Raw genomic sequence first — 26,500 nt, 5'->3', positions numbered from 1 at the left:
GGAACTTTTTAAACTGCTGCTTCTGTGCTGTGTCTCAACAGTGTTGTTTGTTTTGCTGTCTTTTCCTGGGTAGGGATTCCAGTCACCCTCCAGTTCTCTAAGAGCCAAGTGCGCTGAGTTTTAAAGTATCTGGAGTTAAGTCACCCTGCTTGTAAAAACTCAAGCAGTTAAGTCCTACTGGTTTTCAAAGCCAAATATTATGTACTGGTCTTCTGACTGCAGGTTACTCAAGTCTTGGGGGCTTTGAGTGAGGTCCCTTCCTTTCCCTTCTCTGTGCTTCTGTTATCCCTATTTGCAATTAGTCTTGACAGAGATTTGGTTCCTAATGGGTTATCTGACCCTCCTACTGTTTTCTGATATGGCCTCCTCTGCGATTAACTGGAAAGACTGTTCTGGGGCTTTGAGTCATTTTCTGGGTTAGATGTATCAGGGGGATGAGGTGAGCTTAGGATCCTCACACTCTGCCATTGTCTCAGGCTCCCAGCGGTACAGCTTTACTCTAAATACTGCTTTTGCTGTATCCAGTAAATTTTGGTTTCTTGTGTTTTCATTTTCATTTGCTCAAGACACTTTTTTGTTTTCCCCATTGATTTCTTACTGACTCATTGGTTGTTTAGGAATCTGTTGCTTACTTTCCACATGTTTATGAATTTTCCAGTTTTATTATGATGGATTTCCAGTTTCATACCATTGCAGTCAAAAAGATATTTGATATGGGCTTTAATTTTCTTAAATTTTCAAAATTTGGTTTATGTCCTAACATATGACCTGTTTTGTGTATGATTGAGAAGAATATGTATTCTGCTACTATTTTTTAAATGTTTCTTTTTGAGCGATAAAGAGTGTGAACGAGGGAGGGGCAGAGAAAGAGGAAGACACAGAATCCAAAGCAGGCTCCAGGCTGTGAGCTGTCAGCACAGAGCCCAACACGGGGCTCAAACCCACAAACGTTGAGATCATGACCTGAGCCAAAGTCAGACGCTTAACCAACTGAGCCACCCAGGACCCCTGCATTCTGCTACTACTTGACAGACTCTTTGGCATATGTCTTTTGGGTCCATTTGGTCTATTGTGTTTTTCAAGTCCAGTCTTTATTTGCTGTCTGGATGATCTATCCATTGTTAAAAAGTGGCTACTAACATACCTACTACTATTACATTGCCTTCTAATTCTTCCTTCAGATATATTATTTGCTTTACATATTTCGTTGCTCCAGTGTTGGAAATATACATATTTATAATTATAATCTCACAAGGAATCAATCCCCTTATCATTTTTAATGACCTTTTTTCTCTTTACAAATTTTTACGTATTTTATGTAAGAATGGTCACTCCTGCTCTTTTTCGGTTATATTTTTGTGGACTATTATTTTCCAGCACTTTACTTTCAGATGTGTTTGTTTAAAGCTAAAATCAGTCTCTTGTTGACAGCAGATAGTTGAATATTAGTATTGATTGTTTTTTTTTTCTTGCTTTGAATTTAATAAGAATGTTTAAGTTTATATATTATTGGCAATGAATCTCAGACTTAAATAACAATCTGCATCCAGTAGTTTTTTGGGTAACATGGAATTGGTATAGCCAGATCTTAAGTCATTTTAATTTTGTGTTAAATTAATATTTGTAACACATGGTGTTCCTGAATGCACAGAAAACATTTTCCTGGAATTATTTTGTTTTTAATACCATCACCCCTTTTAACAAATTTTGAAAAGGTATGAAAGTTGGGCCTAGGGAGGGGAACTTCAGTTCAGTTCAATCTTTATATGTCATGAGTCGTCATTCTTTCTCATTTGATAATTATGATTCTGACTGTAGTTGTCATTTTTAGTTAGTTTTAACATGACAAAATTAACAAATTACTATTGATATAGGCTTCTCAGCTTGCACAGATTATGAATTGTAAGTGAAATGAAGGAGCATTTCTAGTTGACAAACGGATCCACAGGTAATACAATGTCTTTAAATTAAGCTTGTGACAATTAAACCAATAAACATAGCAATGAAGAAACTGTCTACAAAGTACAACCATGGAATGTTCATTCAATATATGCTGGAATCTGTAGTTTAAGGAAAAGAGTAAAATTACTTGAAGTAGAACAAATGGTAACCAGTTATCAAGAAAACAGGTAACAGACTTGGGCAAGAGGGATTTTTTTTAGAGTGCTTTAGTATAACTGGAGTGGATGAAAAGGGAAAATATAAGATAGTCTCATTTATATAGGAAGTCATCCTAACAGCTTGTACCAATGTAGTCACTTCTGACCAAAGTTTATAAAAGCCATAAATAAAATAATCACCATGGAAGATGACAGCCAGTAACTCTGAATACCAGTAAATAAAGGACATTGACTAAAATAAACCCTCAGTTCTGGTAGATGGCTGGGTCTCCCAAACATAAGCAAGGACTGAAATCCAAATTAAAATTACTGTGAAGAAGTAAAATAGAATAGTTTTGGCATGTAAATACAAGCTTGGTGGGTTTAGAGAAATTCAGATAATAATCTGTACAAGCTATCAGGAAAACTGGATAAAGCAAAAAGCCCTAAGTCACAGAAATAATTGGAGTAAATAGGCAGATGTGATATTTAGTAAATGTAATACCCAAAAGTACAAAATCCCTGAAGTAGGAAGGATATAATTGGAAATGTTTAGTAAAAGATCAATGAATGCTGATGAAATGCAAAAATACTTCATAAAATTTTGATAGGTGTTTTTTCTTCTCATCCCTAGTGTGAGGATATTTAGTAATATTTTCCCAAGTGTAATCAAGGATAGAAGACACTTACCATGTAGGGGATGACTTCCTTGATTTAACTGATACTGCATGACCAATTCTCTGTAGAAAGAGCAATTAATGTTTTTTAGTCGAATATCAGAAGGCCTGCCGAAATACATATGATAAAACACTGCTTCATTTTATCTACTATCCTATGCTTTCTCCAATAGGTCTTTCGTGGCTGATGACCTTCCAATTTCAATTCTACTGCCTTGAGTTATCTTACTTTTGGTACCAGGCATACTCAACTGCTATGCGACTAAATTCTGAGGCACCAAGACTCTCGGCTTACCCACTAAGACCCTGGCACTGGCTGCCAGACCAGACACATGCTGTGCCCAGCCCCACGGGACCACAGAGAGACGGGCAACTCCCTAAGCACTTTTTGTTTTTTTTCTAATCTGATTTACCGCACTATGTCTTTTGTTTGAGGATTTAATCCACTTACATCAAGGTAACGTTTGATATTAAGGTAACTTTTGATATTAAGATAATACAGTAATGTTATTAATTATAGTATTCTTTATCAGTACTCTGGGTATAACATTCAACTTCACTGGCGGAGAAATCCTCTGACAGTCTTTTGGGGGCTCCTTTGTTATGTCATTGTTGCTTTTCCCTTGGTAATTTAAAAAATTGGGGTGGTGTTTTGTTTGCTTATTTTGCTTTGTTTTGTTTTGGTCTTTGGCTTTTGATAATTTCATTATAAGATGTCTCAATGTAGATTTTTTACACTCAATCTACTTGGGGTTCTTTGGACTTCACAGTTATGCACCCCCAGATTTGAGAACTTTCCCCCCATTATTTATTTATATAGATATTCTGCCCCTTCTCATCTCCCTCCTTCTGGGACTTTAGGGACTCCAGAATACTGGTTAGTGTATCTTGGTTAGCTTGGTGGGATCCTCAGGTCCCTTTGGTTTCCCTTCCTCCCTCCCTCTCTCCTCTCCCTCTCTCACTCCCTCTCTCCTTCTGTCTCCCCTTCCTTCCTCCCTCCTTTCCTTCCTTCCTTCCTCCCTCCTGCTCCCCCTCCCTCCTTTCTCCTTTTCCTCCCCCTCCCTCCCTCTCCCTTCCCTCCCTCCGTCCGTCCCTCCCTCCGTCCCTCCCTCCCTTTGTTCCTCTTCTTCCTCTTTCTCTTCCCCTTTCCCTTTCTCTTTGTCTTCTTTCCTGCCTTCCTTCCTTCCTTCCTTCCTTCCTTCCTTTCTTTTCTTGTGATGACTGGATAAATTCAAGTGAGCTGTTCTCAAGCTCACTGATTGTTTCTTTTGCTTGACCGATCTAGTTTTGAACCTCTCTAGTGACATTTTCACTTACTATTATATTCTTCTTGTCCAGCATTTCTGTTTTTGTTTGTTTGTTTGTTTTGTGTGCTTGTTTGTGTGTTCGTTTTGTTTTGTTTTGTTTTGGCTGAGCTTCTCATTTTGTTTATATATTATCTTCCTGTTTCATTTAGTTGTCTATGTTTTCTTATAATACACTGAGCTACTTAATATAATTATTTTGAATTCTTTATCAGGCAGTTAGCATATTTCCACTTCTCTTGTGTTAGATATTGGAAATGTGTTTTCTTCCCTTAGCTGTGTCATTTCTTTTTATTCTTCATGTTCCTTGTAGATTTCTTTTTTTTTTTTTTTTTTTTTTTGCCTATATACTGGCTTTGTTCTTTGAGGAATCCATTACCATTTCTTCTGGTCTTTACAAATTGGTTTTAAATGGCAGAGTCTTTCCTGGTTATCTGTGTTCAATATGAAATGAGATGGACCCTAGGAGAGTGTGCTGTAAGGGTGGGTAAAGCCTTTACTATAAAGTTCTTTATAGGTTTTGGATGCTCACCCTTTATCTGATATGTCATTTGCAAATATCTTTTCCCACTCTGTCTGTTGCCTTTTAGTTTTTGTGTTTTCCTTTGCAATGCAGCAGATTTTAATCTTGATGAGGTCCCAAAAATTCATTTTTGCTTTCAGTTCTCTTGCCTTTGTAGATGTGTTGAGCAAGCTGTTACTGTGGCTGAGGTCAAAGAGGTTGTTGCCTGCTTTCTCCTCTAGGGTTTTGATGGTTTCCTGTCTCACATTTAGATCTTTCATCCATTTTGAGTTTATTTTTGTGTATGGTGTAGGAAAGTGGTCTAGTTTCATTCTCCTGCATACTGCTGTCCAGTTCTCCCAGCACCATTTGCTGAAGAGACTGTCTTTTTTCCATTGGACGTTGTTTCCTGCTTTTTCAAAGATTAGTTGGCCATACATTTGTGGGTCCAATTCTGGGTTCTCTATTCTATTACATTGGTCTGTGTGTGTCTGTTGCTGTACCATGCTGTACATGCAGTACCAGCAGTACCATGCTGTCTTGATGATTCCAGCTTTGTAGTAGAAGCTAAAGTCTGGGATTATGATGCCCCCCATTTGGGTTTTCTTCTTCAATATTACTTTGGCTATTTGGGGTCTTTTGTGTTTCCACACAAATTTTAGGATTGTCGTTCTAGCTTTGAGAAGAATGCCAGTGAAATTTTGATTGGGATTGCACTGAATGCGTAGATTGCTTTGGGTAGTATTGACATTTTAACAATATTTATTCTTCCTATCCATAAGCACTTCACACCAGTCAGAGTGGCTAAAATGAACAAATCAGGAAACTACAGATCCTGGTGAGGATGTGGAGAAATGGGAACCTTATTGCACTGTTGATGGGAAAGCAAACTGGTGCAGCCACTCTGGAAAACAGCGTGGAGGTTCCACAAAAAATTAAAAATAGAACTATCCTATGACCCAGCAATAGCACTGCTAGGAACTTACCCAAGGGATACAGGAGTGGTGATGCATAGGGGCATAGGATGCATGGGGAACGAAACTTGTACCCCAATGTTTATAGCAGCACCTTCAACAATAGCCAAATTATGGAAAGAGCCTAAATGTACATCAGCTGATGAATGGATAAGGAAGATGTGGTGTGTGTGTGTGTGTGTGTGTGTGTGTGTGTGTGTGTGTGTGTGTGTGTACACACAATGGAATACTACCTGGCAAAGAGAGAATGGAATCATGCCATGTGCAACAACATGGATGGAACTGGAAGACCGTGGGGGAAGGAAAGGGGAAAAAATAGTTGCAAACAGAGAGGGAGGGAGGCACACCATAAGAGACAAATACAGAGAACAAACAGGGTTGATGGGAGGATGGGGAAGAGGGGGAAATGGGTGATGGGCACTGAGGAATGCACTTGTTGGGATCAGCACTGGGTGTTTTCTGTAAGCCAATCTGACAATAAATTTATTTAAAAAATAAAATAATTTTTCTTTGATGAGGCTTATTTAGATTTCTAGCAAATATATAAGAAGTAGAGAAGTCAAAGTTTGTCTATAAGATGGTAGATGAAAATTTAAGACATTTATCCAAATGAATAACAACATATATTTTAACTGTATTTTCTGAGAATTTAGATGATGAAGGCTAATAAATAAAATCTCCAACTTTTAATGATTGTGGGCCCCGTTCATGGGCTCTCAACGAATCCATACTTTAACATTTACCATGTTCAGAATGACTTGGCCAAACTTCAAAGCATGGGCTTTGTTTCTGCCTCGAGTATAAATTATACATCTGCCTCATGGACAAATAACCTAAAAAAAAAATGTTTTTTCAAACATGAAATAAGCCTCCCTAAATTCCTATGAAACTAAAGCCATACAGGCTTGCACATAGTAAAAGCTTAAGATAAAGTCTGTAACTTTCTGGAATGTCTTTCATCATGATGATCTGTAACTCTTTGTGTAAAACACATATAGAACCTTACACAAAATGTTCCTTAGCTGGAGAACTCTCTTTGTGAAAATTATATATCCTGAGGAGCTGTCTTTTGCACATATGGGACAATATCCTTAATCTTAAGAGATAAGGGGTTGTCTTTATACAATAATTTAGGAATTTTCTAAAGACTCTACACACAATAATTATATAGTTATACATTGAGTTAACCCAGAGACAGCAAGATATGCACAGTTGTTGAATTTAGAGATAGAGTATATCTATTTTTTAATTATATTTTATTTTTTCATAATTGATAACATTTCACCAACTAAGTCATTTTAAGAACAGTACTTTAAACACTACTACATTAAGAATCATTTATATAAAAATTAGTATACCAACTCTGAGTAATAAACATTTTTTTCAGTTTTCATTTTTGTTGCTGTTAATAAACGGAAATTACCACTCTTGAATTTTCAGCTGAAGATATGCAAAAGGAAATGTAAGGTACAAGATTAGTAAATCTGTATTTTTGTCTCAGATATCAGACGTATATAACTTAAATCTATGTAAGTTAAGATATCAAATGTAAACATTGTAGGGTTTTCAAAGATTAAGTACTTGGCATTAATGTCTGCTAAATGCCCCCTCTTCATATTTACCAAGAGAGAAGGGAAGACAACTCATATGGTACTTCTTAGAGTTGAGATTCTTTAAAATGGAATTTTAATGATTTGGACTAGGAAAATTTTTTTTAGAAATTGATACTTTTAATATGAAATCTGAGGCTCAATTGTTTAAGCATCTGACTTTGACTCAGGTATGATCTCACGGTTTGTGAGTTTGAGTCGCTCATTGGTTGAGGTCTATTCCCACTTTGTGTGAGCATGAACCCTGCTCCAGGTTAGCATGAGCCTGCTCTGTGTGAGTACCAGCCCTTGAGCTACACTCTGGGTGACTTCAAACCTGCTCTGGGTGAACTCAAGCCCTGATCTGGGGTGAGCTTCAGTCTTGCTCTGAATGATCTCTAGCTCACTCCTGGTAAACACAAGCCCTGCTCTATGTGATCTTGTGCCCTGCTGCATGTGACCTCGTGCCCTGCTCCTAGTGACCTCGAGCCCCGCTCTGGGTGAACACAAGTTCTGCTGCAGGTAAGTTCCTGTGCTGTTCTCAGTGACCTTGTGCCCTGCTCTAGGTGACCTCAAGCCCAGCTGCAGGTGAGCTGAAGCACTATTCCAAATAACCTGAAGTCCCATATCTAATGGGCTGGTGTCCTAATTCAGGTGAGCTCATAACCTGCTCTGTATGAGCTCAGACTCCATTAAGGTAAGTTTCTGCTCTACTCCGGTTGAGTCATGCCCCACTGCTTGTGAGCTCATGCCCTACATTGTGTGACCTTGTGCCCTGCTCTGGGTCACCGATAAACCTGCTCTGGGTGACTTCTATCCTGGTCCAGTTAAACTTGTGACCTGCTCAGGGTGAGCACAAACCCCTCTCAGGGTAAGCACAAGCCCAGTTATGGGTGGGCATGAGCCCCACACTGAGTTAGAGTGGGCCTACAAAAGCTAAATATGAGCCCTGGTTCAGGAGACCTCATGCCCTGGTATGTTTGAACTCATGTCCTTTGATTCATTGTCTTTTGAGCTCAAGTCCCGCTCCCAGTGAGCATGAGTCCTGCTCCTGGTGGGCTTGAGTCCTGCTCTGGATGAGCTCAATCCCCATTCTGAGTGAGCTCCAGCAGCCCTCTGGCGAAATACAGACCTTGCTCCGTGTGACCTCATACCACCCTCCGGGTGACCATGAGCTCCACTTAGGGTGAGTTCATGCTCCACTCCAGGTGAGCACCAGAGCACCAGCCCCGCTCGGGGTGTCAACATGCTCCACTCTGGGCAATCTCAAGCCCCTTTTTGCTTAAGCATGGATACTTTTCCCAGTGACCTGGAGCCCCTCTCCAGTTGAGCACGAGACCTTCTCTGGTGAGTTTGTCTTGCTCCAGGTGACCTCAGGCGCTGCTCAGATTTTGCACCAGTCCCACTTCTCGTGAGCACGTGCCCTCTTCTGTGTGACCTTGTGCCCCACTCAGCAGAACCTCCAGACCAATACTGGGTGATCTCTAGCTCGGCTCCTAATGAATAATCTTGTGTCCCACTGCAGTTGAGCAAAGCCTAGTTTGGGGTGACCTTGAATCCCACTCCCAGTGAACTTGTTTTTAGCTCCACATGACCTCGTGCTTCACTCCAGGTGCACTCGAGCCACGCTTGAGTTCAGCCCATGTTCTGGGTGACCTTGTGCCTGTCTCCAATTGAAATGAGCTCGGCTTGATATGCCTTCTTCCCTGCTCTGGGTGACCTTGACCCCCACACCTGGTGAGCTCATGCCACACTTTGGGTGTACTAAAGCCTTTCTCAGAGTGAGAGGTAGCCATCCCCAGGTGAGTGTGAGCCCAGTTTTGATGAGCCTGTGTTATGCTCTGGGTGACCTCATGCCAGGTGATCTCAAGACTCTGTCTTGGTGAGCTTGTCTCACTCTCTATGTGGCCTCAGACCCCACTCGGGTTTTGCCCCAGCCCCACTTCTGCTGAGCACGTGTCCCTTTCTCTGTGAGCGAGGGCCACTGTCCAGGTGAGCTCCAGGTGCCCTGCAAGTGAGCTTGAGTCTTCTTCACATTACCAAGGGCCCCTCTCTTTATGATTCTGTGCTCTGCTGCAGGGACCTTCGAGTGGCGCTTGCTGTGACCTCGTGTCCCTCTGCAGGTAGCTCAAGTTATGTTCCAAGGGACATGGAGTCCTGCTCCTGGTGAGTTCAAGCCCTGCTCCAGGGGATCGGTAAGCCCACTCCAGCTAACCCCGTGCCCCTCTCTGATGACCTGCTTCCCTTCTCAGTGAGACCTTGCCCCACACCAGGGGGAACTCAAGTCCTGATCCACATGGCTGGTGCCCCACTTCTAGTGAATGCCTCTGAAGCTCTGGGTGAGTTCGTGCCCACTGTTGTGTGCCAGAATCCAAGCTATCCAACCAGCCTGATGGCAGGGCCCAGGTAGTGGACGGATTGGTGACTGCAGGGCAGCCCACCAACAGTGAAGCTTCCTGTACTCCTGCTTTTAGGTAATTTGGCCTTAATAAAAGTACCTGGGGAATTGTCTGTTGGGAAATTGCCCATGACAGGCCCTGTGGGAAAGAACTGTTGGGGAAAGAAAATAAGTTTCCACAAGAAAATTGTGCGGCCCTACATTTAGCCCTTGCCACCCCCTATAAAGGCTCCTCTACGTAATGGAAGGATATCTTCATATATTTCTCAGGCAAGGAAGGAACAAATGGATTTGAAAGCCCCACTCTGGTAACTAAGGAGTGTATCTATGGGCACAAGTTACTCCAACCCCTGGGCCCACTTGGCCTCCAGGAGGCATTCCAGATGATGATTGAACCTAGTCGTTTAAGGTACAGAATGGTTCATTAGTTCCTAGGTGCATTGTTTCTCTAAGAATGCATAAGGCATGGGTTCCTAAGGCCCTCTTGGCCCCCTCCTGGCACCTCCCACTGAGGTGAGCCCTTTTGTTCTCAAGCCACAAGTCGTTCAGAGAAACAACTAAGAGGTCATGTCCCTGTAACTGTTCCACTTCAGGTGTTGATAGATAGGTGACCTTTCATGAAAACAGCAAAGCAAATGCTTTATAGATTATAGATAAACATAGATACATAATGAAAATAATGTAAGAAATTAATCAATAAGCAAAGGGCAGGAGGGAATGTTATGAGAAAAAAAACCATGTTTTTCTTAAAGGGTGATTACACATAGGAACATTTTTGGAATTAGGTAATGCCAGAAAACATAGATGATGTACACTACAAGGAAATTGCTAACAAATATATAATGCCATGTTTGCCACAATAAAGCAGGCAGTTCAACACACTGCTGTTGTCTGTGTTCATTTTTATTTTTGTTTTATTTTTAGTTTTTTTTCACTTTTTCCCCGACGCCATTCATCCTTCAGGAACCCCTGGACCTGCTGGAGCTGGACTCTGGCAGTTGTGTGTCCTTGTGCAACCCTCCCCCCGCCCCGCGCCGGGGTGATCTGGGGCCCCAGTCAGCTTGACCTGGAGCTCCGCTCTGGAGGACCTGTTCCCTGCTCATATGAAGTTCTCTCTCTCTCTCTCTGTCTGTCTCCAAAAAAAATTCCATTGCTGGTGGCACCTGAGTGGCTCAGTCATTAAGGGTCCAACTCTTGGTTTCGACTCAGGTCATGATCTTACAGTTTCATGAGTTCAAGCCTGGTGTCAGGCTCTTGGCTGGCAAGGATTCTCTCTCTCTCACCCCCGCCCCCCTCCCGCCCTTCCCCAACTTGCAATGTCTCTATCTCTCTCAAAATAAAAAACTTAAAAAAAAAAGTCCTGCTGACAATTTTAGCATTCCCAATGAAGACAATGGAGTCCATTTACTCAGTCATTGGCTTATTTTTGTTCACAGCAGCATCATCTGCTTCTGTCTCTTGTTTCCTGATTACCAGTTCCTATGGTTATAGCAGTGGAAGAGAGAAAGGAAAGGTTATTGAGGAAACTCCTGGCACAAGATGAAAGCCATCAGCAAAACTGTCACTGTGCCAGTAAAGGGGTGTTTGAAATTATTACAGACACCTGCCTGCTTCGGTCTCCTGCATCTAACACGCGGTGGCAGGGCTTAAAGTGAGGAGTGGGGAATGGTTGAGAGCAAGGTCTTTGGGGTGACAGTGGCTTCGAGTGTTTGCCTCTGTCAACTGTGACCTAAGGGGCTGGGGAAGAACAAGCCCTCACTGCCTTAGGGAGCAGCAGTAGGGCTGTGCCTGGTACGCACTTGAGCACTCAGTAGTGACCGCTCTTGCTACCCGATGACTTTCTGTGCAGAAAGGAGTGGGGACTCTGCGTTCAGTTTCCCTCATGCAGACATCTGTCCGCTTGTGCGTGGCAACGTGCAGGTCGGAAGGAATGTAATGGTGCCTTTTTATTTTACAGGGTTCTGAAGTCAAAGATCTTGAGAGTCATAATGGCAGGAAAATCGTTGCTTTTTCAAGTGATTACCCTTGGAGATGGTGGAGTTGGGAAGAGCTCTCTGGTGAACAGATATGTGACCAATAAATTTGATACCCAGCTCTTCCATACAATAGGCGTGGAATTTTTAAATAAAGATTTGGAGGTGGATGGACATTTTGTTCCCATGCAGATTTGGGACACGGCCGGTCAAGAGAGATTCAGAAGCCCGAGGACGCCGTTTTACCGAGGTTCTGACTGTTGCCTGCTCACTTTTAGTGTGGATGATTCTCAAAGCTTCCAGAACTTGAGTAACTGGAAGAAAGTAGTCATCTACTACGCAGACGTGAAAGAGCCCGAAAGCTTTCCTTTTGTGATTTTGGGTAACAAGATTGACAAGCGAACGGCAGGTGTCCACCGAGGAAGCCCAAGCCTGGTGCAAGGACAACGGCGACGATCCTTACTTTGAAACAAGTGCAAAAGATGCCACGAATGTCGCGGCAGCCTTTGAGGAAGCAGTTCGAAGAGTGCTTGCCATTGAGGATAGGTCAGACCACCTGATCCAGACTGACACCGTCAGTCTGCACCGCAAGCCCAAGCCTAGCTTGTCCTGCTGTTGATCGTTAGGGAGGTCACTGGTGCGGTGTAACCAACTCCCTCACCTACACGAAAACACGGGCTGGGGATGAGAATTAGCGTTCGCAGCAACGGACAATCCACTTACAAAATTAAACTAACCATGTTGCTGCTTCGTTAGTGGGTGGGAGGAGGGATCGATCCATCCACTCCTGGAAGAATCAATTTACTCAGTAGTGGCACCTTACACTTGTAATTGGTAATGGTTGTCTAATAACGTTTAATTTAAATACGTAAGTTACAGAGCAAATAAATGAGATGATCGAGACTTTAATTATGATTACAACAAAACACTTGAATATTCTAGAAGTTACTGGTGTTTTTTCCCCCCCTGGGAAAATGGAGAACTACTTTTTTATGTGTATATTTTATGTAATTAGCAGTCAATTCCTGGTTGAGGCAGAAATATTCCCTAAAGCAATAATGTTCAGTATTAAAGATGAAAATCAAATGCATTTGCGTTGCAGTTATTTCATGACTTCTTCATTCTCTTTAAAATCACTGAGGTGTTCATATTTTTATTATTTTTTAAATTTTATTTAAATGCACGTCAGTTAACATCTAGCACAGTAATGGTTAAGTGTTTCACATGTTCCTTCTCCACATCACAGTCGGGCTCACTGGTAACCAACCACTCGTCATTTGCGTGCCACATGTGAGCCCCCAACCCCACCCCAACACAGAAGCGCACTTTGTCACTCTTGGAGGAAATCCTAAGGCTTGTTTGTCCTTTGTGTGAGGGTAAATGAAGACATCTTTTGTTTGGTCGCGTATTTAGTGCTGATATGCCCCGATTCGAGAGACCCCCGAAAACAAACCACCAGAGTCCAGAGCCAAAGCCAAGTGGCAAGGGTCGTTTATTGCAGGTTCGAACCCGGTCCTCCACGTACTCGTTGCTGGTGAGGCAAGAGGCCCCGAGCAAGGATCTTACAGCTTCTTTTATAGACAGGCACAAACAAGTTAGGGATCTTTTTGAGATTACAGAGTTGTTATAGGTTGACATTTAAATTTGAACGCTCAGCAGAACTTGATTGGTTCGCCTTTATTTCAAACCATTCAGCAGAACTTGATTGGTTCCCGCCTTTATGTCAGACTACCACCCGGAGCGCCCTGGCTGGTTTCGGGAATGGCCGGGGAGGGGAAAGATCTTTTCTTTGCAGTTGTGAGTACACCTGGTAATTTTTCTCTTAGCCTCTCAGTGCCTTCTCCATCACTGAACGTTGTGTAGGGATTTGCTCTCAAGGAGATTTTTTCATCCTTGGACTTAACTGATCGAGCAGCTCTCAGTCTTCGTGGATAGAGTTCATATGCTGCGCCGTTTGTGCCTCTGCCGTCTTCCGGAGGCCAGCTCACCTGCTGGGGGTCATCAGGGGACCTGCCCGGGCAGGGCTGTCGTGCGCTACTCATTGGGAGCCATCATCATTCAGTAAGCTAAGCTTTTGAAAATCTAATTTCCTAACAAATTGGCTCTAAGCAAAACATTTTAAGATTTTGAATTTGAGAGGATTAAATCTCTCCATTTTCTCAGCTAAGAGACAGTTGTAGTTTTTTTTACTTATAAAAAATGCCCCCCCCCTCCCCTCCCGGTGCCTAGATGGCCCAGTCTGTTAAGCGCCCTGATTTAGGCTAAGGTCATGAATTCATGGTTCATGAGTTCGAACCCCACGTTGGCCTCTGTGCTGACAGCTCGGAGTCTGGAGAGAGCTTTGGATTCTGTGTCCCATTCTCTTTCTGTCCCTCCCCTGCTCACACTCTGCCTCTCTCAAAAACAAATAAACATTAAAAAAAAAGTGCTCTTAAAAAAAAATTCCCCCCTCCCAAAATTAATCCTCCATAAAAAAAAAGGAAAAAAAAAAGAAATCCACCATTAACAAATTACTGTATATGATATATTCTTCCTTTTGTTTTTTGTCTAGGGGATTTGCTTTTTTTCTCAGTTAAAACCCATGGTTTTGTGATTCGCTGCTTTCTCTCAATATATGTGGACATATTTCCATTATAGTATATCTAGCTCATTTATCAACTGTACAGATATTTAAGAGTTTATTCAAACCATTCTCTATTGATGGATATCTAGTAGCAGCATATGAAAGTGCCAGTTTCATATACCTTGTTCAACAGTGGGTATTAGGAGTAAGTTTTTTCTTCATTTTTAAAAAGATTTTATTTTTAACCGATCTCTACACCCAGTGTGGGTCTTGAACTTAGAACCCCAAGATCAAGAGTCACATGCTCTACCAACTAAGCCTGCCAGGGACCCCTTGTTCATTTTTTGAATAGATGAGTCACATGTTTCAAAATCATAAGGCATAATGGTTTCAAAATCACAAGGCATAAGGGACAAAAATCTCTAACCTTGCCACCCAGTTCCTGTCCTTGGAGGTGGCATGTGTCAGTTTCTTGGGTATCAAGCTTGATACTTAGTATATAAGAAAAGCATATTGTATTAGTTTGCTGGGGCTGCCATAACAAAATGCATCCTGGGTGGCCTAAACAATGGGAATTTTTCTCACAGTTCTGGGAGCTTCAAGTCCAAGATCATGGTATTGGTAGGTTTAGTTTCTCCTAGAGTCTCTGGTTTACAGATAACCTTCCTCTGTGCTCAGTACCCTTCCCTCCCTACCCCATATCTCTCTGTCCAAGTTTCCCTCTCTTACAAGGACCCGAGTCAGATTGGATTTAGGGCCCACCCTAATGGGCTCATTTTAACTTAATTGCCTCTTTAATCGCCCGTCTCCAAATACGGTCACATTCTGAGGGATTTCTGTCACAACACATTTATTTTGAGGGGGACACAATTCAACCCATAACACTCATATATACGTGTAGGTGTTTACATAGCGTATAGTTTTGATGTTTGTACAGATTTAACTAATACTTTGCTGGTGTTTTAAAAACTAAGCAGCTTTTCAGTAACCTTTTTTTCAGCTGAATATTCAGGGATTAGTTGGTCAGAGTCTAGAGCTGGGAAGCAAAAAATGGGCAAGGGAACAGACCTACAGGGTGTAAAGACAGGTGGGAAGGGAGAGTAATTCAGTTTAACACCGCGACTTAAAGGGATCCGGGGGCTGGCTGACGAAGCACAATGCTGACATGTGACAACTTGGAGGAGGAACTAAACCTGACAGAAAGACGCAATCTGAGTTCTATAAAATGGGTAAGATAGTTTGTAAACTTTCACTAGGGGAAAGAGGACCAAAACAGTAGCAGTGGCAGGGTAAATAGCGCTTACAAGACTCCACACTCTTGGACAAACATCTTTACTTAAGAAACCAAATAAAAAGATGGGGTAAAAAATCATGGTACCAGCTTCACACAAGGATATGAGACCAAACAGAAGTACTTGCCCATGTACTCATGATGGAACAATATTCTGTAGGTGTTCACAATCTGGACAGAACAGATGTGGTTACAGTATTTGTATTTGAGTGGACACTTACCAGTTTACAGTAAGATCCCACTTATCACAGCATAGCCCTCCCCTCCCCCTTGGTGTACAGCCTAAAAAGTAAAGAACACAAACATTAATGTAATACAAACTTTTGTTTGTTAACAATTTGACAATCACAATTTCTTACTAGTCTATCAACCAGTTCACTTGTTAGTTTACTGTCTGAGGGAAAGGCAATATAGGAACATAACCTGTCCCTTTGATCCTGGCCTCCCAATTTACAGACCTGGACCCAGGCTTCTGGATTTATAGCACAATCACTATTCCCAGTCTTTGACTGAGGCAGGCATGTGGCATCTGGCACTGTAAAAATTGTTTGCTTCAGCTTCCTGGGCAGTGCTATGCATGCTACCTATGTGGTTTCATAACAACATCTCTAGATGTATTAAAGCCCACATACGTGGGCTGTCAACTTCATTCCCTACTGCAGAAACTGAGTTTTAAATGTGTCTACCAAATCTTGAGAACGACATTTGGTTCAGGATTGTGACATCAAAGTCAAGTTATCTGAATGAGTAAAGTCAAAAGCTCATTCTTAATTTTTAGAATAAAGATATTTTCAAGGTTATAGGAAGTGTATAAATAACACTGCTCACAAGCAAATACTGATCTATTGATAATCATAAGAAACTGAATGCTCTGTTTTGAAATATTAAGGAATTTCATTAGGTTTACATAAATTTAGGCTACAGGTAAAACTTTCCCAGGCTATTCACTCAAGTTACTTATAATGTTCACATTGCTGAGAATACCCTATTGTACTGACATTGTTTATATCCAAATTTTTCTCAAGTTAAAAATTTTTAACTCAAGTTAAAAGGTGTTTCTTCCCAAGAAACTGAACTTTTCTGTCAAATGCACTTGATTAAATAGGAAAATGGGTTTCAAAAGATGGATTCATTGTGAACTAGGAAAGAAGGTATTGTTAAGCTTGTCAAAGTAAAAAGTCTGATGAATCATCAATCTCTAGAAGGAAATCATTTTAATGTTTTATATTAAATCATCAAAGACATCCAAAACAAAAGTCTAAAGATCACGTTTTTAAGCTGCATGAAAATGTTCCATTGTTAAACAGTAACGTGCCCTTGAGGAAATTTTTGTCTTTGGGTTTTAGTTTTGAGAAGTAATTATGGCAAGCTAACGGTGGTACGATAAGTGTTGCCTATATAACCTAAACAAACTTTCAGGATTCACCCTGCGTCTGAAATACTGATCTTCTCACATTCATTATAAATATATGGATTAATCAGTAAGGCCCTTTGGCCATGAAACTAAAATCTACCATATGCTCACAGTTAAAAAAAAAGAAGTTATACCACAATGCTATTAGGTTACTCTTATGCAGTAATTTTTTTAACCATCAGTTTTCAAAACTTTGACACGTGGCTAAGTGATCAGTTTCTCAAAGAGTGTAATGAGTATATCATAATATAGGTGAAAAAATTGTTAAATGGAATCACTAATAAGGAAAAGGAGTTAACCAGTTTTTATAGCTTAATTCACTTGATGTTGTCCATCTTTATTAAGAGGGCTAAATATTCTTATTTGCTATTTCTGACTAGGAATATTAATGGTGCTAATATGCAAAAAAATCCTGTTGAAGTATAGAACATTTAAATTACTAGGAACATACTGGTAGCAGTGCAGTTTAACCACCAACGTCTTATTAGTATTTTATTTTTTTTAATTAAGGCTCAAGAAATACAAGTGGCATCACTCTCCTTGAGCGACTGTTTGGTAAACTTTCCAACAGTTTATGATCTATAGTCATTGCATTGTAACTTACTTGTAAAGAAGATGGAGAACATTTTAGATTAAAATTATGAATAAATTTCCCTATGTAACCTGCTTTCTTCTCTTTTTAGGGTTCTCTAATGAAATCAACACTATGTGCCAAAAGGGGGAAAATGAAACCAATTTAAAAATAACAAGTCCTCTCCTGTACATATTAGCCTGTCAGGGAAGATGTGCTCGATGGGGAAGTTACCAGGACTACCTCTGACAGGGGCAGAGCTAGTCTGAGATGAAAACCACATTATGTCAAGGAGGTACCGCAAAAGGCCAGTTTCCAGTCACCGTTGCAATCCCTTTCTACAATCAGATTTGAAAAGTAATAGAACATACCATAATTAATAATCTTAGAAATAAAAAATACTCAGCTGATAGGATATCCTTCCACTTAGTCACATGCATTGTATTTTGTGATGGAAAAATAATAACTTGGGTCTGAAGTTAGGTTAGTTTTATCTTAAAGAAAACATAAATTTTTAAAATTAGAAAATAACTACAAAATAAAGTAAAATCAACCTTTTGGTTCAGATTAATCTCAGTTTTATAGGAGACTTGGTTTTAAAATTATCCATTACACAAATGTCGGGTTTTTTCCTGGTAAAAAAAAAATAAAAGTAACTCCCTAAATGGCAATTTCCACCTGACACTCTGAAGTCCCCAGACTCATAGTCTGGAATCTAGGTCCCATGTTGTTCAGGTTTGTTACCCCAACCTTCAGAGATCTTCGTTAAAAAAGTAAGGATATGATCTGCAGTAACAAAAGTTGAAATAAACCACTCATTGAACTTGTCCAGTTTTCAAGTACATGTTGTTCGACAGCCACATGTTCTTGTCTATGAGGTCAAGAGCAGCAGGAGCTATGAACTGGTCCAGGTGACGATGATCATCCTAGATGACAGTGTGAATAGTAGCATATTAACATTTCCAGACAGCATTGAGAACGCCACCATTTCATTGTGTAAATTCTACGCACAGTTTTCTGAGGGGCAGGTGGGGTGCATTTTCTGCTTTTACTTCATTTATTTCTGTCATGGGATTTACAAAAGATCTTAAGTGTTTTCACATCACAATCTGATATTTAACTTGGTATCTAAAAATTAACAAATGAAACAGCCAACTAATAAATAAAATGTACTCAACAAACTATACAGATTAAGTTTTTAATTTCGCAAGAAGGAAGTTACCAAATTCAGTAACCACTGAAGAATGTGAAGAAAGAGTCAGTTAAAAAAAAAAGATTCTATTTTATTTTATTTTATTTTATTTTTTAAAATTTTTAACGTTTATTTATTTTTGAGACAGAGACAGAGCATGAACAGGGAAGGGACAGAGAGAGAGGGAGACACAGAATCTGAAACAGGCTCCAGGCTCTGAGCTTTCAGCCCAGAGCCCGACGCGGGGCTTGAACTCACGGACCGTGAGATCATGACCTGAGCCGAAGTCGGACGCTTAACCGATCAAGCCACCCAGGCGCCCCAAAAAAGATTCTATTTTAAAGACATTCATGTTTTTAGAGAAGACATGAAAAAATACCTAAGTGTCTTTTATGGATGAAGAACAGCAGTTTAGGTAGGCTGGAGCTGAAGAGGTGAAGGAGAGCTACAGAGAAGTGACCTTGGCATGGGTCTCAGGGCCAGCTGGGGTTGGGGGACATAGGGCTGCACTGGAACACGAGACAGCTGAGGTGGCACTCTTGAAGGCCTAGCACAGGCCTCTTTCAGGTGAATGGAGCTCACCTGACAAGGGACCTGGGAGAGGCAGGAGGCCATGCTCAATCCTGGCTGCGAGCAGTCACCTGTCTCAGCAGCAGAATACAGTCCTGTCAGAGTGGAGTGTCCTTTTTGTGGGCATCACCAGAGGAGGTGGTACTGTCCCACCATGGTGCAGAGTGGGAATTCTCAACCTGGAATAGTTTTACTCCTGTGAAATTCTCTATTTCCAAAAAGATTTTTCGAAGAACATTTCTGTTATGAGATGAACTGAATTCTTATGCTGAAGTCCTAACCTCCCCACCCCCAGTACCTCAGAATGTGGGCCATATTTGGAAAGTCAGTCACTGCAGATGTGGTCAGTGGGGGGTGGGGAGGGTGGGGTGGGGTTAGAGACAGCTCAGGGGGTTTAGAGATAGACAAGCACCTAGGGAGAAGGCCATGTGAAGACAAGAGTTCTGCTGCTACAAGCCAAGGAGCTACCAGAAGCTAGGAGAGAGGCCTGGAACAGATCTTTCCTAGCACGTTGAGAGGGCGCTGGCCATGCCTACACCTTGTTCTCAGACTTCTAGCCTCCAGACCAGTGAGGCCATGAGCTTCTGTTACTCTAGGCCACCTGGTTTGTGGTGCTCTGTTACGTGGGACCTGGGAGAGGCAACCTAATATTACCTGCTTGCTGTGGACACTGTTCCTGCGACTGGGCTGGGGGAGGGCTGCCAGTTGCCTTGGAATCCCCCCCTCCCCCTGTCGCACAGCTCAGTATATCACCATGATGAAGCGAATTTACTCCTTAGAGAAAGAGATTATTTTGTGCCTGGCTTACAGATGTGTTTTCCGTCACTTTACATGGATGATCAATCACGAGACTAGAAGAAAAATGTAAAAGAAAAATGCTCTGCCTACCAACAAGGCCACAAAACTATATAAGCAGCCGAGTGCCACACGGCAACCATTGCTACAGAGACACTTCAACAGGAAGTTGTAATGAGCAGTGCACTCATATGGATGTGGGAAAAATAGTGGGGCAACAAACCACCTGACAGAGAACACAAATTTCTACATATTTTAGTGGCAAGATTTAAATAGTTAAAAAAGCATCATACACTGGACATTATGCATGACAATTCATTCCAAAATTCAATTCTTGTCTTGAAGGCCATGAAAGCTTATTTTGGAACTTGGGAGAAACACAGCATAACTTGCCAGCAGTTTGTTAGCAACATGGACGAGTACAGAAAGATGAGAGGGACACAGGGATTCTCAAGACTGTAGGTTTACTATGAATGGCAATATGTTCCCTCTTGAACCAAGCTTGTTTTTTAGAGGCATTACTGGCAACATGGAAGTTGGGTGGCATCACCAGGGAGGACAGCATGTGGGCACCAGTCAGTAGGTGGTGCAGAAGGTCACTGAAAACTGCTCTAGTCTCAGAGACAGCAAGAGGACACAGAGGCAAAGGTCCTCCAACCCTCCCAGGTGTAAATGGATCTACTATGTAGATTACTAATGGACCTAGCAGAGACCCAGGACATCCTGCTAGTCTGTGCCAAGTGTGTGTTGGATTTAAGGGTGAATAAATGACTCAGAGGATGGTCCCTTGCTGGCTTCTATCACCCTGTGGGACTGCAGAGCAAGCCTCATTTAACTGTGATGGATTCCAGCTACCTCCTCTGTTCAGATCTCCCCCCTGCTGTAAAATCACACCACACCCTTACAATTACAACAGCATAACAACACTTTATTGTTTATGTTCCGTATGCACTTTGGATTTTATTACGTTCCATATGCACTTTATTGTTTACGTTTCCATATGCACTTTGGATTCTGCTTTTCCAGCTGACAAAAACTCCATTTCAAAAACTGGATTATCATGGTGGCCAAAAATTACAAAGTAAAAGCTTCCAGACATTGTCTTCAATATAAAACTCCTAATTAAATGAAAATAACACACATTTTTAGTACTTCATACTGAAAACCAAAAATGTATAACAAGAAGTCTAAAATTCAATTTTTTACTTAAACCTGACATTGTAGAAGAGAACACTAAGCTTGTCATGTTTTCCAGTATACTGCCATAGACATTTGGCTTTCTGACTATACAAATTACATGCTGTGATATGTCCTGTAGAATCCACTACTTGAATTTTCATAAGGAAACTGGAAGACCTCTAATACAAAATCATAACAACATCCTCATGACCAGAAAGTTTGGAATATTCAGAGTAAGGTGGGTCAAACTTGGAATGGACCAGTCAGTATTATTAACACTAACAATGGGAGAAATGAATAAAGGGTGATTTTGTCCTCTTATCTGAAGTATGTATGCTACAAATCTAAGTCTGCAAATGCAAGAGCCTAGGATATGCCTCCTCCTGCATTATTCAGAAGAAAGGAAGACATGTGGCCCCTGGCTGGCTCAGTCCATGGAGTGTGCAACTCCTGATGTTGCAGTTGTGAGTTCAAGCCCCAGGTTGAGTATAGAGATGACTTAAAAATAAAATCTTTAAAAAAACATTAAGAAATGAAGACACAATTTTATATTCTAGAAAAGATGAAAGAAATCATAATCCAAAAAGAAAGACATCTGAGATATTAAGAAGTCTTAGAACTAGGGTTAACAGGTTTGCTGAAGAAATAAAATGAAGAGAATGTGGGGGGAAGCAGTTGCAGGGGAGGATCCATGCTTCTGTGGCTTTTAGCACAACCAAAATCTGCACAGACGGACAGATGGGTGGAAGGATTTCTGTATGTACTTTTAGCACAGGGTCTTTGGAATCAGACAAAACTAGGTTCAGGTCTAGCTCTGCCACTTAATAATGTGACCACAAATAATAATAATAATGTGTCCTTAAATTCCCAATGTCCGTTTCCTCCTGGTGGGAGAGACAGACGATAATAGGTCCCTTAAACAGACCTTGAGGATTACACAACCTAATGCATGTGAAGCATCGGGCACAATGTCTGGCTCATGGGAGATGCTCAGCAAATGTGATCTAGAACAACATGGAGGAGCATATGCACAGGGAGGTGTGCTGACACGGCCTCCACATGGAGCAGCAATCTGGTTACCTGAGAGTAGAGTCTCATGGACAAATGTCAGAGCCTAGGGCTAATTGAGCCACACTGAGAGTTCTGCTCATTCATATAGAACATCTGAAACATATTTCCTAATGAGCACAACCTTTGTTAAGGAAATCAAAGCACAGCTGGCACTTTTACCTCTGGACTTGGAAGGCCCATGACTGGAAGACAAGGCAGATGGAACATTCTTTTGGCACACTGAGGTCAATGGGATTTCAATGGGGCAGGAGTTGGCACACTGAAGCCTGCATGCCAAATAGCCTTGTCCATCCTTTCATTATGGTCTAAGGCTGCCTTTGGACAACAGAATGGCACAGTGGGACAGGTGCGACAGACAGCATCTGACACTTTACAGAAAAAGTCTTAGTGGGAAGATGACAAAAAGACCTAAACAGTAACAGTAACAAACACAAGCAGTAATGCTATAAAAGCTATGTAGAACCAGGAGAATCAGCACTGATTCTCAAAAGAAAGAAATTCTCAAGGGGCAGGGGGATGGGAGCTGGAAATGTTAACAAAGTCGACAATGATCTCATTAATTGCAATAGGTTTCACGGCTAGAGTGTGCCAAGGGAAGGGCTTAATTTCTTCAGTATGAACACTTAAGCAGCAGCAGCACACTATACACGTAGAAGGAAGCTAAGCCTCATTCCTATACCTGCAGAGTGTCAGTAAAGGGTGAGGAAAGGGGACTGAAGGAACCATAACCACATAAAGGTTATGTCGCAAACCGTCCCGCTGGGCAGAACTTGAACTGCCAAGAATTTCACAGCAGCTGAAGGAGTACTGTTAACTACTGGATTCTACAGGGAAAAACTGGAAGGTTACTCCTTTAATATTTGAGGCTTCTTATGTTCAGGTGGTAGGCAAAGGGAGATGCATTTTAGAAGTCTGTGCTGTCTGATACACTCAAGTTTCTGGTGGGGGAGGGTGGATGTTCTATATCTGCACCGTCTGATGTGGTAGCCACTGGTGGCTACTGTGTCTGCAAGACTGAATCTGGAACTTCATTTAATTAATTTAAATAGCTGCATGTGGTTAGTGGCTACTGTATTGGACAGTGTAGCTCTAGAACAGTGATTTGAAACTTTTTTTAAGCTTTGCAACCTCTTTCACCTTCCCTCCATCCACAAAGCAAGTATTACTTAGAACTACAGTATGTAATACAAATAAAGCAACTGCCTGTGTGTGTGTGGGTGTCTGCTCGATTTTCCCATCACCCAAAACAGGGGCCCTTCAAGCATCTCCAAGGACGACTAGTCTCGAGGTATGGAGTAAAGGCTGCACACAACTTGGCAATGGATTAAACTGGGGAACTGAGGAAGCAGCAAGAATCAAGGATGTTCCCAAATGCCTGACTGAGATGATCAAGCAGAATATCAAGATGAGTCTATTTGCCAAGAAAGGAAATAAGAAAGGGAAAAATGAGGGATGAAACAACACATCAATTCTGAACATGCGGTGGTAGTCAGAACAGCATGCCCCACGGTTTCCACATCCTAATCTCAAAAACTTGTGGGTGCTAATGTATGGGCAGAGGGGAATGAAAGCTGCAGGTGGAACTGAGGGTACTCGTCAGCTGATTTCAAGATCGGGAAAGGATTCTGGATGAGCCAGGTGCACCCAATATAACTACAATGATCTTTAAAAGTGGAAAAGAGAGGCCCACGAGAAAGGTCAGAAGGAAGGTCATGAAGACGCCACGCTGGCGGGGCTGAAGATGGAAGAAAGAGCCAGGAGCCAAGGAACACGTGCGGCCTCAAGAAGTTGGAAAGCACAAAGAGAGCCACGCTTCCTGCCAGCCTCCAGAGGGGAGCACAGCCCTGAGGATACCTAGATTCCAGCCTAGGGAGGCCTATGCTGGACTTCTATGCTGCTACGGAACTGTAAGAGAATAAATTCATGTTGTTTAAACCGCTCAAATGGTGAGAATTTGTTTGGCAGCAGGAAACAAATGTCAAGGCTGAAAAGCCTGCAGGAATGAGAAAAAAGAAAATGCTCAAAGTGCTAACAAAAAAGTCTCTATAGGGAGACTGAGGACAAAGGGAGTTCGTTTATCACAGGACAAAGCTTTCAAAGCACTGTGGGAAAGGCCCAAGGGAGGGGAATGGGAGACCGGTGGACTGGGGTGCCTCAAGGGGAAGCTACTTGGGGCAACTTGGGGATGATAATCTAGAGAACAGAGGCTGTTTTTGTCTCCCAGCACACATCCCTCATGCTTACAGCAGAGCCTGGCACATACTAAGGGCTCCACGCCTGCAGAGGGGAACTGCGTGGATGGGGGCAACAGCTGAGACGGGGTCAGGTAAAGCTAAAACACAAGAACAAGAGGCAGGCTGGGATTAACTAGACTCAATGCAGAAAAGAACCTCTTAAAGTTCTAGTGCTGAGGACTTCATGGCCTAGAGGCTTAACTGAAGTCTGGTCAAATGATTATTGCACCTTTGTGTGAAGCTGAAGTTGAGGCACTTGTGAATAAACCCTCCATGACCAGAGACTGGACTCTCACTGGGGGTAAAAACAGCAGCTGTCACTGATGGCTATGGTGACCTGAGCTGCTTTCGAGACGGACAACTAAAATTAACGTAGTGATAACAAAAAGCTCTGGACCACCCTGAACTGAGAGAGGGTGTATACATGATGCAAGAACTAGGGCATGAATGGGGTGCCTGGCTGGCTTCGGTTGAGCAGTGAACAACTCTTGATCTCAGGGATGTGAGTTCAAGTACAACACTAGGTGCAGAGATTATTTAAACCTTCCTAGTTAGTGGCCCCCAACCCTTTTTTATAAACATAAAAATGAAACCACAAATCTGTGAGGCTAGCATTAGAAGTGCAAAAGTGCAAAATGAATGGAAATGTGTCAAAGAAGAAAAACAAATGCCACCTTACACTACAATCAGGAAAAACCGGGGAGAAAGGTCACCTGGCACATAATAACAGAAGACATAGATCTGCTGAACACCAATTTTCTCAAAGAGCATGATTTTCAACCTTTTTTTTTTTTTTTTTTTTTTTTGAGAATGTGCCTGCGCACAGGGGAAGGGCACAGAGAGAATCTTAAGCAGGCTACTTGCCCTGTGCAGAGCCTGACCTCTCGTGTGGGGCTCCACCTCATGACTCTGGGATGATAACCTGCTACCCTGGTGCCCCAAAGAGCATGATTTTTTTAATTAAAAAAATTTTTTAGAGGCTGCCAGGTGGCCCAGTCGGCTAAACCTCCAACTTTTGATTTTGGCTCACGTCATGATCTCATGGTTTCATGGGTTCGAGCCCCACATCAGTGTCTGTGCTGACAGTGTGGAGCCTGCTAGGGATTCTCTCTCCATAAATAAATAAGAAAATAAGTAAATAAATAATAAATAAATAAATAAAAGAAGAAATAAAAATATTTCTGAACTGTGTTGGAAGGAAATGCTCTGGAAAAAAGAGCTAGTGAAGGAACTAAGGATATTTAAGCTGAGGTGGGGAGGGGAAGAACTTTCTGGGAGTGGGGAGTGAGAAACAGCAGGATCTTACCATCAAATATAATGCATGCTATCTAAAAGAAAAGAGATTCGACTAGGGATGGCAAATGGGTCACTATTGGTGAGCTGGTTCTCATTAACCAGTAGTGACTGCCAGGACCTGGTGCTGATTTAACATGGAGACAAGAAAGCTCTAGCAGAAGAGACAGCTGTAATCAATTATCCATATCTTCTGTGGGTTTGGGAAAGGGCAGTACCCTACTTGAGTGCCACGTACTTAACTCTGGACTAGACAGACCTTCCAAATCGCTCCAGAGCCGAGCCTTGGGCTGCTCCTTTGAGGTCACGTAGAAACTCCTTTGGGTCAATATTACTGAGCAATTCCTAACAATTAAAATAGAGATACCAGGCTGCCGGTGAAAGGACTAAACACTTCCTTTCACAGGACAGTGCCCACGATTAATTTTCTAGCTCCAAATGACAACCGTATCGTTAACAACAAAACAAAACCCGGATAGCTGAATGAATTTAGTGAAAGGCAAGACAAAGCCAAGCTCCTGAGCTGGCCGACGCCTGCCGGCCTAAACGCGATATGCCCTGGCCGGGTGGCCTGTGATAAGCTCAGCCGACCCGGGGCTGACCAGATCGGGCCCGGATGCCCCCCCGCGGAGTGGAGACACTGGGCCAAGACCCGCGTCACGCGTGACCCGAAATGTCCTTTGGAGCTCCCGCCCCTACCTGCTCCATCTCCTACCCACCCGGCGAAGCCGACTACGGAAACACCATCTCAGCTCCCTCTACAGACCCGTCAGTGCTCTGCAGCATCTTTGGGAACGCTCTGGGAAATCCT

The 26,500-nt window shown here is 42.0% G+C and overlaps 1 protein-coding gene and 1 pseudogene across 1 annotated transcript; one reads left to right on the top strand and one right to left on the bottom strand.

Annotated features, from left to right (window-relative positions):
- Positions 1 to 1,851: 1,851 nt before the first annotated feature.
- Positions 1,852 to 26,500, bottom strand: LOC128773884 (probable G-protein coupled receptor 160; annotated as a pseudogene).
- Positions 11,452 to 12,606, top strand: LOC128772449 (ras-related protein Rab-9A-like). Its single transcript, XM_053891921.1, is given in 2 exon segments — positions 11,452 to 11,911; positions 11,913 to 12,606. Coding segments are annotated over 2 exon segments (603 nt in total). The 5' UTR covers positions 11,452 to 11,531; the 3' UTR covers positions 12,136 to 12,606.

The sequence above is a fragment of the Panthera pardus genome, unplaced genomic scaffold, assembly GCF_024362965.1.
Source record: "Panthera pardus isolate Hobbes unplaced genomic scaffold, ASM2436296v1 HiC_scaffold_27, whole genome shotgun sequence".
NCBI lineage: Eukaryota > Metazoa > Chordata > Mammalia > Carnivora > Felidae > Panthera > Panthera pardus.
Note: the sequence above shows the minus strand (reverse complement) of the source record. Positions and strands in the feature narration are given on the sequence as shown.